Here is a 12,318-nt window from a genome sequence, read left to right as displayed (position 1 = left end):
AATGTTGGCGAGGATGTGCAGAGAAGCGAACCCTCATGAACTGTTGGTAGAAATGCAAACTGGTGCAGGCACTATGGAAAACAGTATGGAGATACCTCAAAAAATTACAAATAGAACTACCATATGATCCAACAATTCCACTCCTGGATATTTATCCAAAGAAAACAAAAATGCTAATTCGAAAAGGTATATGCTCATACTAAGTGAAGTAAGCCAGACAGAGAAAGATAAATATCATATGATATCACTTATATGAGGAATCTAAAAAAATGATACAAATGAAGAAAGACAAACATCATATGATATCACTTATATATGAGGAATCTAAAAAATATTATACAAATGAACTTATTTACAAAAAGAAATAGATTCACAGACACAGAAAACAAACTTACGGTTATCAAAGGAGGGGAAGGGATAAATTGGGAGTTCAGGATTAAAATATACACACTACTATAAATAAAATAGATAACTAACAAGGACCTACTGTATAGCACAGGGAACTATACTCAGTATCTCGTAATAACCTAAAACAGAAGAGAATGTAAAAAAAGAATACATATATTTACATATATATAAGTGAATCACTTTGCTGTACACCTGAAGCTAACACAACATTGTAAATCAACTATATTTCAATCAATTTTTTTTAAAAAGAAAAAATATATATATGCACCCCTATGTTCATTGCAGCATTATTCACAATAGCCAAAATATGGAAGCCACCTAAGTGCCCATAGATACATGAATGGAAGATGTGCATATCACTGAGCCATGGAAAAAAGTAAAATCTTGCCACTTGCAGCAACATGATGGACCTAGGGGGTTAGGCTAAGTGAAATAAGTAGTAGAGAGACAAATATCCTATGATTTCACTTAAATGTGGAATGTAAAAAGGAAAAGAAGTGAACAAGCAATGAAAAAGAAACAAACTCACAGATACAGCAAACAAACTGGTGGTTGCCAGAGCAGAGAACAGTGGGGGATAAGTGAAAGAGGGGGAGGGAATTAAGAGGTACAAACTTCCTGTTACACAATAAAGGAGTCATAGGGATGGAATGTACAGCATGGGAAATATAGTCTATAATAATGTAATATCTTTGTATAATGACAGATGATAACTAGATTTATCATGCTGCTCACTTTGTAGTGTATAGAAATATAAAATTGCTATGTTGTGCATCTGGAACTAACAGTGTTGCAGGTCAATTATATTTCAAAAAGAGACTCATAGGAAAAGAGGAATTTGTGGTTACCAAAAGCTGGGGGAGGGGTGGAAAGGGGAATTGGATGAAAGTGGTGAAAAGGTACAAACTCCCATTTATAAGATAAATAAATACTAGGGCTGTAATGTACAACATGAGTAATATAAGTAACTCTGCTGTGTGTTATATATGAAAGTTGTTAAGAGAGTTAATCCTAAGAGTTCTCATCACAAGGAAAACACTTCTTTTTTCTTTTATTTTGTATCTATATGAGAAGATCGATGTTCACTGAACTTACTGTACTAATAATTTCATAATGCTGTACACCTTAAACTTATACAATGCTTTATGTCAAGTATATCTCAATAAAAATGAAGGAAAAAGCACAAGAAAAAGTATTTTAAAAGGTAAAAACGGTACATCTTCCAACCTAAATACCACCATCTTGCATGGAGCAGGATAAGCTTTCATCAGGGGAAACAACAATGGTTCCATCTAATCAGAGCATGTGACATCTACCTGGCCACTTTAAGCTACTGATGAACTGAACCACCAGTTTAAAAAAGGAGCCACTCTCCTCGCTCATGTGACTGATCCAATTACCAAGGGGAGACAGGTTACTGCTACACAGTGGTGGCGAGGAAGGCTGTCTGAGATCCAAGGTAACCTCTAGCAGCCTCTTGATACCTGCATCCCCAACAGTAAAAGTGAATTGAAAACTACAGCAACCAACACACTACTATAACATATAAAATAAGTAACCAACAAGTACCTACTGTATAGCACAGGGAAGTATACTCAATATTCTGTAATCACCTATAAGGGAAAATAATCTGAAAAAGAATATATGTATGTATGTATGTATGTATGTATGTATGTATGTATGTATGTATAACTGAATCACTGTGCTGTACACCTGAAACTAACACAACATTGTAAATCAACTATACTTCAATAAAAATAAAAACAAAAACAAAACAAATTCAAAAAAAAAAAAGAAAGAAAGAAAACTACAGCAACCAAATGACTGAGGACTTTGACCTTTCATGGATGAAGGGTTGGGTCACTCCAGAACCAGGAGCAACTGAAGTTCCAGTGGAGGACATGGGAAATATGGAATGAGGAGATGAAAACAGAAACTATAGATACTAACTAAATATATATACATATACACATACACATACACCAACTACGACCTGGTGACCAATTACAGAAATGAGTACTACTAGAGTAGCTTTAGCTAATGTCTCCAGGATTCTTACATGTATGTGTCAATATGTATAAAGTAATCCTTTTCTTAAAAAAACAACAACAACAACAAAAAAGAAGCAGTTTAAATCTCACAAAATCATGGTTGTTTTGTTGATATATCAAAGATTTCCAGGGGGTTAAGAACTACAGCACCAACACAATGTGGTTTGTACATGGTAAGGGTTTGTCTCCTCTCTAAGGGGCCTCACACAAAAAACAGCCAAGGCCAGTGCTCATTTTCAAGAGTGAGATCCTCATCCAGGCCTCTGCACAGTAGAGGATGGTAGACTCAAGAAGAGCAGTTTCCTTTTTTGCCACTCCTGCTCTGACTCATTATCCCTTGAAGGCAACCTCTGGCTATCTCTCAGGGCTCTTGCCAGCCCAAGCCTCTTATGATGGCCTTTTCAGTGCCATCAGAGAGGTAGAGTGAGAAAGGAGGAAAACAAAGAAGTGATTTTTCTCTTGATTTGACTTAAATAATAGTGTAAGGAAACATGCATGAGGAGGTTTCTTTATTCTTTTCACTCTAACCAGGTTCTCTACTAAAAGCTGATGCTAACACTGGTCTTATTTTCAAGCTTTCAGTGTTCTTCTCTATTTTTCTCCTTCCAAAAATACCCTTCAAGAGCTGCCAAGTCCCAATGCCTGTATGACGAATTTTCTCCCAAGATTTTCTGGCAGTATTTCCTGTTTATGAGGGCAGGAATCAGAGCAGCCTGAGCCTCAGTTTTAAACCTAAAGTGTTCTTCCAAAGGTATAACAGCCAATTTTTTCTCCCCTTAATAATCCAAAGCTAAAAGATTTACATGTAAAGGACTATTTTTTAAAATTTTTATAATGGACAATTTTAGCAGATTTTACAATGGTGAATATCTCTCCACCCATTGCATTCCTAAGAAAATAACAAGAAGAGTGTATAAAGAAAACTGGAGGAAAGAAGTGACCATTTGGCGATTATTATAGATATCCAAAAAAAATACCACTGGACACAAGCTAAAAGTCCATCAACAAGAAACTGGACTATAAAATAGGAAACAGGCGTGCATTGGGAAACTACACAACCATTAAAAACAATAATATGAGAATTTACATTTATCAACATAAAAAAAGAAATGTAAAATTTGTTTATAAAAGATTATAATATGATCCCATTTCTCCAAAAAATATAAAGTATATTGTATATGTCACCTGTAAGTACATACATAGAAGTCCAGAAGAAGAACATCAAAATGTTATTTTCTTCTTTATCCTTTTACCTATATATCAATATATCAGATGTATATATTTACATACTTGAAGTTTTTACAATATATTGCTTTTATAATTTAAAAAATACCACAAAATGTGTTTCTTTTTATTAAAAAATATGGTGTATCTCTTACCATTTTGTTCTAACAGAGTCGACAATGCATTTGCAGATGCCTGGAAGACTTCTTTTGATGAAGAATGCATCAGCATCGAGAGCATCACTTCCCTGTGAGCTGGGAACCTTTCACAAATTCAATCACAATATTAATAGTAATCTCTTTAATAATTAGCTCAAATATTCACTTACTGTTATGTAATCTCTCTAACAACAAATAAGGGCAGATAAACAATATTTTATGCCACCTCTACTCATAGGAGTGAATTACAGTTAAACAGTTTTATATTTAAAAATTATATTCAAATCCATGAACTACTAATAAAGTAGTATTTCTGTTTCTTCAAAGCAGATAAGCAGTAGACGGAGAAAATAAAAGACTCAGCAGATATATAAAGAGGTGCTAAGAGTAAAAAGATTAAGTGAGCAAAAGAAGATGATGTAAGCAAGAAATGAAAAATTAAAAGTCATAATGAAGCAAAGTGAATTTTTTAATGTAGACCATAAATATGTTTTCATGATGTATTTATTTTAATGATCTCCTATGGATTTTGAGGAATTAGTGTCTATGACCTGAAATTTATAAACTGCAACATGAACCAACCTTATCCTAATTTCTTTAAAAGATTGCTCAAAGCAGATTAGAAGGCTGGTTTAACATATATTTTTCTAAATTTACTGTTTCCATTCAAAATAGATGTCTAAATAAATAGCATCTGTGTCATTAATTCCCTTCTGATTGGCAGTAGATCACTCTGCTGACAGGCTGTCAGGATTTGAGATGCAGAATATTATATTTAAATTTCCAAGGTAAGTCATTCAAAATTTAAAATCCAGAGGATATGCAGAGCCAACAGTAAAAATCTAAGCAGTTGCTCATGGACATGAAACAAATCTGATATACTCAGAACTCGTGTATCTGTGGGAGAGATGACTGGTCTCATGAGGTTTAAATGGTGCTCCCATAGAAAGCATCCTCAAGAGCTGACAGCTACAAATAACCCTCTCAAGAGAAGACAGGTCAACACTGCTACACCAAGTGGGGAATCACTATAGGAGGCTTCTAACCACATCTAATTCCTGATATTGACAACCTGCTGGCTAGTAACCACAACAGAAAAGGTCACAGATTGCTCTGCAATTTCTATCACTTGAGATTAATTAATATGGCATTTTAAATGATTAGCCAGAAAATTGAAAGGTTCTTTCTTGATGATTCATAATTTACTGAATGACTCTTGATTCTAAATCTCTCAGTAATAACTCTCAAACAAACCACCTTTTACTAACTATCCAAGGCGATGGGATCAAAATATATATCCACAAGTATTTTGTGGCAACACTTAAAACATAAATGCCTACATCAAAAATATTTCAAACAATAAAAATTTCAGTTATGGTATTTCATGTGGATTGATTAAAAATATGACTGAAATTTTCTATCATATAGAATCAAAACTACTGACTGGCCATCTTCATCTCCAATCTTCTCATGTAAACTGTTTTGGTACATAAGGAGATTATTCAGGGCCCAACATGCAGCCTCCTGGATTAGGGAAGGAAAAAAGAAACCTGTCAAAAAATAAATTATTGAACAAACCATTTTGAACGACTATAAAATTTATGAAAGAGTCCAACCTGCACACGCTTGTTCTTTCTATGCCACGTTAATGCTTTGTAGCAGGCTTCCAGCCAAAACAATTTATCTTCTTCTTCATCATCATTCTCCTGATTCTCATTCTTTTCCTCTAAGTCTTGATTTAAGAAAATGGTCTCAGCTTGGAAAAAATGTAAACATGTAACTTACTTACAGTTTGAATGACCAACTCTAAGTCCGCATATTGAAACATTATCAACAGAGTGAGGTATTCTTTAGTAGTGGCCCTGGTTAATTAGAAGACCTTTTTAATATATTACACACTTCATCATACTGCTATCCCATCTAGATAAATTACCAAATGAGCAAGAGGGTACCAAACAAAACTAATAGGCTAGAGGAAGATTAATTAAGGAAGTTAACTGCTAATAATAAAGCTAAATCAAGGATGTATTTACTGATATCTGAACTGGGAAGGATGTACTTACCACAACTGTTAGTCCCCTTGAAAGTATCGTCTATTGGAAAATGAGTTACATTAAGACAGAAAAGGCATTTAAGGGTTCCTTCTCTACATATGACTTTCTTGTTATAATGTTATCTTGTTATAATGTTAATATTCAAGATCAAATGCACCTGTATGAATTTCCTTGTTAGTAAAGTTACTTACTGAGGAGAGCTAAACAGCTGAGTGCTGCGATCTGTAATGCTGCATTCTCTGAATACTGCTGCACAGCTTTCACCACAAACTCATGCACCTCGTTTAATACCAGGATATTAAAAAAATTACCTAAAAGTTAAGTGAGATATTAGTGGAATTCTCATCCATGGAACTTAAATTCCCTTTAATCACATAACAGTATTTAAATCAACAAATTTGAGTAGTGATGACTATTCTTAATGACATTAAAACATATATTTACTTTAATTAAAATAGCTTAAGAGGATTGCATAAAGTATTGAAAATTTATTTTATGCACTCATTCAATTATCTTGCTTAGACAACAGAACTGACTGGGCAAAAAAAAAATGAAATGTTTGAGTTATATTAACTTGTGTTCGTTGACTCCCTCTCATGTCATCATCATATTAAAACAATGAGGTATCTGTTATTCATGACACTACAATATTCAGTGTACAAAATAGCTTAATTTTCCTGCCTTCTAAAAGATGGGGGAAAAAACCTCCCTTGTCATTAAATGCTTTTGCTGAAACAGCCTTCTGTCACTTAAAGAATAGTGCTCAGAAAACCCATTGGCACACTTATCATTACCTGATCTTGTCTATGATAATCTTAGAAGAAAAATATGAGAATATTTTACTACCTCTAACCCAACCCAGGAAGACATCCCTTACATTTTTATACTCATTCTTCTCATAATCATATAGAAATCTAAATCCTTATAAGGAAAAAAATTGTAAATAACAGTCCAAAAATATGTGCCTCCTTCCACTTAGCTTAACCGTAACTTACTAACAGTCACCAAGTTTCCTTCTAGGAGTAAGAATGAAACTCCTAGTTAGCTATACGTGTAATTAGATGATCCCTGAGACACACAGCCAGAATTGGAAAAGATTCTATACCATGAAAAGACTAAAGTCCACACTAAATATTAATCAAGGCTTCAAAATCAAAAGGCAGATTAACTAGGTGTAGCTCTTCTTTATCAACATCTTTTTATGTTCATGCCTCTTCCGCATTCACCCATTAAGCTGACATACTCCCCAGCCCTTAGTGGTCTCTCGTCTTGGAGGGTCATTTCAAAAAAGGTTCTTTTCCACTTTTACCAGCTTATCTAAACTTGGGCTGTCTCACCTCCTTTTCCCTAGTATTATTCCCATGCCACTGCCAACAGTTGCTCTACCACTGAAAACTGTGTGACTCTGAGCAAACATCAGTGAGACTGGCCTTATCTTATTTTCATTTATATTTATGTGAAAATACATAGTAAATTATATAAGGCCTTTAAATGCATTAACCCCATAACTGAATTTCATAATTGGACAAAATGCTTAGTATTTATTTACTGACTTTGGGTTTTTATTTTAATTATGAAGAAGAAGTGAAAAGTTTTATTCAGCTTCTTTGAAACAATAACAGGGACAATAAATTCTCTAGTCACTAAGAAAGCACCTTTAACTAAAGATCAATTTGAGAAAATTCGCTGGTGGTCCAGTGGTTAAGACTCTGCACTGTCACTGCCAAGGGCCTGGGTTTAATCCCTGTTCAGGGAACTAAGATCCCACAAGCCTTGAGATGCAGCCAAAAAAAAGATCAATTTGATGACTTTTTACTTTCAAAAAATGTCACAGAATATAAAACTTATAAATGATATGATAGTTTATATGGTTTATTTAATTTCAACAGTATAATGTCAACCACCCTTAATGTGCTATTGTAGACCTATTTGAAAATCAAGTACCATTTCCTCATCATGACAATAAAACCACTTCTTCGTCTGGCTCATTTAAGGGATTAAGGTAAACTCACATTCTTAGTATGTCGTGCAAGTTTTAACTTGAGTGGTAAGTCGCAGAACATGAAATAGAGAATTCTATATTAGTGTGTTACTCTATTAGCTAGATTTAAGAAATCAACTTTTGAATTACTTTAAAACTTTCCCAGATATCAGCTAGCTTGTACAACTGTGTGCTTCTTCATGAAAATATGAGTAAAATTCTCACCTGATAAAAGAAATAAACTAGTAAATGGTTACAACATTTTAGAAGAAATGCTTTGTTTTGCTTAGGAATGCAGAAATCTGGATTCTTAGCCTGATTTTACCACTTACTGACTACATGATCTTGGATAAGACACACAGGCTTGCTAAAATAGGTCCTCATCTGTAAATACAGAGATAATAAAAATATCACATCTCCCAGGATTGTTTCAAGGATCAAAAAATTATATATTATATATGAAACTACTTTAGAAAATATGAAAGACATGTGCAAATAAGACATTATTTTCATATCTCCACAGTTTTGGTCATATGATAAGCATTCAATAAATGCTTATCAAGGAAAGAAACAAACTGAAGTTGTGCATGCAAATTAGAATTCAATTTATAAAAATTCCATTTTAACTGAAACTACCTAGTAATATTCCTAAGGCTAAAATCAATTGCAGAATTATACAAATTCTGAATTATACAGGGGATATAGCCATATTTCTGTAAATGAAAATATAAGTTGCTACAATAAAAACATAAAAATGAGTTTTTTCAAATGAATAATGATTTTTTTCCCAAAGTTATAGTGATGAAAAGTCAAATGTCTATTATAATAATCTTGATTTTGCACAAAACATTTCTGGTGATCCTTTTTAGAAAAGGTTGTCGGAACCAATTTCCAACAGTTAAGGATCCTACCTTACTATTCACCAACCATTTACTTTTTTTTTTTTTTTTAATGTTCTCATCTTTTATTTTTTTATTTATTTATGGTTGTGTTGGGTCTTCGTTTCTGTGCGAGGGCTTTCTCTAGTTGTGGCAAGCGGGGGCCACTCTTCATCGCGGTGCACGGGCCTCTCACTATCGCCGCCTCTCTTGTTGCGGAGCACAGGCTCCAGACGCGCAGGCTCAGTAGTTGTGGCTCACGGGCCTAGTTGCTCCGCGGCATGTGGGATCTTCCCAGACCAGGGCTCGAACCCGTGTCCCCTGCATTAGCAGGCAGATTCTCAACCACTGCGCCACCAGGGAAGCCCCCCATTTACTTTTTAATGCGTTGTTCTCCTCACAAAAACATCAAGGAAATCTCCAAGGTGTGTATTGAGGGAGTTGGGGGAGGCTCAACAAGGAGCTGAAACAAGAACTGTGAGCTGAAAGCAAATGGACAAGCCAGAGTAGCCATGTGGGAAAGTATGAGTCACTGTGATCAACCAGCCTTGATCAGACTAGCCTTGTACTCTCTCCAAAGGAGGGTAGCTCAACCAGAGTCTCCCACTTCAAGTTTGAATCTTAAAAAGATTCTAAAGTGGTCCCAGGTCAGTCCTGTGCCCTGGCTCCTGGCAAACATCTCTGGATGAGATGTTTAGGTCCTCAGGATTCTCAGAGATTAAACTCAATCAAAGAAAAACTCACAAACATACAGGAAAACAAGACTCCATGACAGACAAGCAGTCAGCACAGGAGCAGGAGGTTTAAACTCTCAAGAACTTCATATATTGGAATTATCAGATACAGAACACAAGATAGCTATGTATTAATGATTAAAGAAATAAAATTAGAATAAAAGAAAAGAGAAAGGGGAAGGGAAGAGTGAATAAGAGTCAGTCAAAAGTTACCTGGCAGATCTGAAAATAAATATATACATTTTTTATATTTTTTATATTTTAGAGTTTTTTTATAAATATATAAAAAATCTAATAAAATGACCAAGTTGAATTTATCACAGGAGTACAAAGTGGCTTACTATTAGAAAACCTGTATATGCAATTCTAATTCTCCATATTATCAAGATAAGAGGAAAACAAATGATCTTAAAATTTTTTTAAATATTTGATAAAATTCAATACTCATAATTCTTTTTAAAAGGCTCACATGTTAAAATAAAAGCAGGGACTTCCCTGGTGGCGCAGTGGCTAAGACTCTGTGCTCCCAATGCAGGGGGCCTGGGTTCGATCCCTGGCCAGGGAACTAGATCCCACATGCATGCTGCAACTAAGAGTTTGCATGCCACAACTAAGGAGCCCACATGCAACAACTAAGACCCGGCACAACCAAATAAATAAATAAAATTTAAAAAAATAATAATAATAAAAAAATAAAAGCAAACAAGAAACAGAAGGAAACTTCTTAACTTGATAAAAGCTACTTGTCACAAAACAAACAAGATTAACAACAACAATAACAACAACAACAAAAACCCATATAATAAGCATTATTCTGGATGGGAGAATATTAAGCATTCCCTTTAAAATCAAGAAAAAGACAAGGATGCCTACTATCACTGCTTCTGTTCAACACTGTACTAGTAATTGTGGGCCATGCAAGAAGACAAGGAAATCAAATTAAATAACTGCTACACAGAAAACCTAAGAGCATTTATAAATAAATTTTTAGAATTAATAAGAGTTTAGATAAGATCAATATGCAAAAAATCATTTGCATTTCTTTACACATACACAGTTCAAAAATACAATTTTAAAAAAGACACCGTTTATAAAAACAAAAATAGGGTACCTAGAAATAACTAATAAGATGTGCAAGACTTGTATGGAAAAAATTATAATGTAAAGTTGTCAGTTCTTAAATTGATCCATATATTCTGTATGATTTTAATCAAAATCCAAATAGAGTTTTCCAAGGAACTGGACAAGTTAATTCTAAAATGTATTCGGCATTGTAAAGGCCCATGAAAAAAGCCAAGCTGTAACCAAAAAAGAAGAATATATAATGACTTTACCTATTAGCTTTTGAGATATCAGGACTCACAGAGCTATAATAATTTAAACAGTTTGATATGGAGCCCGACAAATCAAATCAACAAACACAACAGAACAGCAAAAACAGAAACATACATATATTACATATTATAAACCTATAAATAATACATACATATTATATACATATATTCAATATATGATACTACTGGGAAATGGATGAACCATATAATAAATTGTGCTCTCCATATTATAAATGGGGGGTGGGGTAATTGAATTCCTACTGTATAAAATAATTCCAAACAGATTTTAACACTTTAAAGCTTAAATTAGAAAGATTTTGGATAAAATGTGGAATACATTTATTATCTTAGGCAAAGGAAGGATTTCTTAAAATACATAAAAAAGGGTAAATCACAAAGCAACTAATCATGAAATTAAACTATACCACAAAAGCCACATAAAGAAGATAAAAAGACAGCTCACCAATCAAGACAAAATATTTTCGATACATATAACTGACCACCAAAACATTATTAGCCAGAACTAAGAATCAATTTTTAAAAAGACAGACTATACCATGGAAAACAGAAAAAGGCAAATCAGGTACTCCACAAAAAGAGGAAGCACCAATAGCAAAGAAATATTTGAAAAGATATTCACCTTCCTTTACATTTTCATAGCAAAACAGATGGTAGTAGCATAAAACAAGACATAAACCAATGTCCGTGGATAGGAAAATGGATAAATAAATTGTGGTATACTCACATCATAGAATACTACATACAACTATATGCAAAAATATTCATGAGTCTTATAAACAAAATAGTTTTTTAAAACTTGCAGAAGACAACATTCAGCATGATGCCATTTTTATCAAGCAAAAACAAGCAAACGTTAACAATTTTGTTTACAGAGATAAATGAATGTAGTAAAATTTAATTTAGAAAGCAAAAGGTTTATTAACACAAAACTCTGGAGAGCGTTAACCTCTGTAGAGAAAGTGGAAGAAGGGCAGACCCCAGAGTAGCTTTACCAGCACTGGTAATGTACTAATACTTAAGTTGGGTGAGGAGTTCTTTTGCACTGTGCTTCACATTTTCTATATGTTATGCTTATTCTTTTGTATGTATCAACTATTTACATAATAATACTTTAAATATAGCATAACAGTGATAAGACTTCTCATATTGCACACTTTTATTTTTGCCACTCCTAAAATTCCACCTAAGAATGGCAGAACAGTTTGCTAATTTACAATATTTCCATCCAGTGTATGTCAATATGTTACTTATCCATAAACATAAACATATGTATGCTATATATACTTACATCATATAGACTGCGATAAATTAACCAAGAATTATAACTTACCTAATGTAAGCCTACGGAGCAAGCAGCAACTCACTTCTTGAATTTTTTCACTGATAGGGAATGCTATCATGGCTTCTACCACAATATTATAACACCTGACATTGCCACTCATGAGGACTTCAACATTACTGCCTAAATTTAAAGA

General features: G+C 33.8%; 1 protein-coding gene across 2 annotated transcripts in view; it reads right to left on the bottom strand.

The window, feature by feature from the left end:
• Positions 1 to 12,318, bottom strand: part of LRRK2 (leucine rich repeat kinase 2) — a 140,704-nt gene that overhangs the window by 112,482 nt on the left and 15,904 nt on the right. For both annotated transcript variants that reach the window (XM_068560232.1, XM_068560231.1), the window contains exons 7-11: positions 12,174 to 12,305; positions 6,087 to 6,206; positions 5,458 to 5,597; positions 5,286 to 5,365; positions 3,839 to 3,945 (exon numbers count right to left, since the gene is read on the bottom strand). In XM_068560232.1, the coding sequence (XP_068416333.1) occupies positions 3,839 to 3,945; positions 5,286 to 5,365; positions 5,458 to 5,597; positions 6,087 to 6,206; positions 12,174 to 12,305 (579 nt within the window). The remainder of the gene's footprint in view (positions 1 to 3,838; positions 3,946 to 5,285; positions 5,366 to 5,457; positions 5,598 to 6,086; positions 6,207 to 12,173; positions 12,306 to 12,318) is intronic.

The sequence above is a fragment of the Eschrichtius robustus genome, chromosome 13, assembly GCF_028021215.1.
Source record: "Eschrichtius robustus isolate mEscRob2 chromosome 13, mEscRob2.pri, whole genome shotgun sequence".
Classification (NCBI taxonomy): domain Eukaryota; kingdom Metazoa; phylum Chordata; class Mammalia; order Artiodactyla; family Eschrichtiidae; genus Eschrichtius; species Eschrichtius robustus.
The sequence above is the reverse complement of the archived record's forward strand: the minus strand, read 5'-3'. Positions and strand labels throughout refer to the sequence as shown.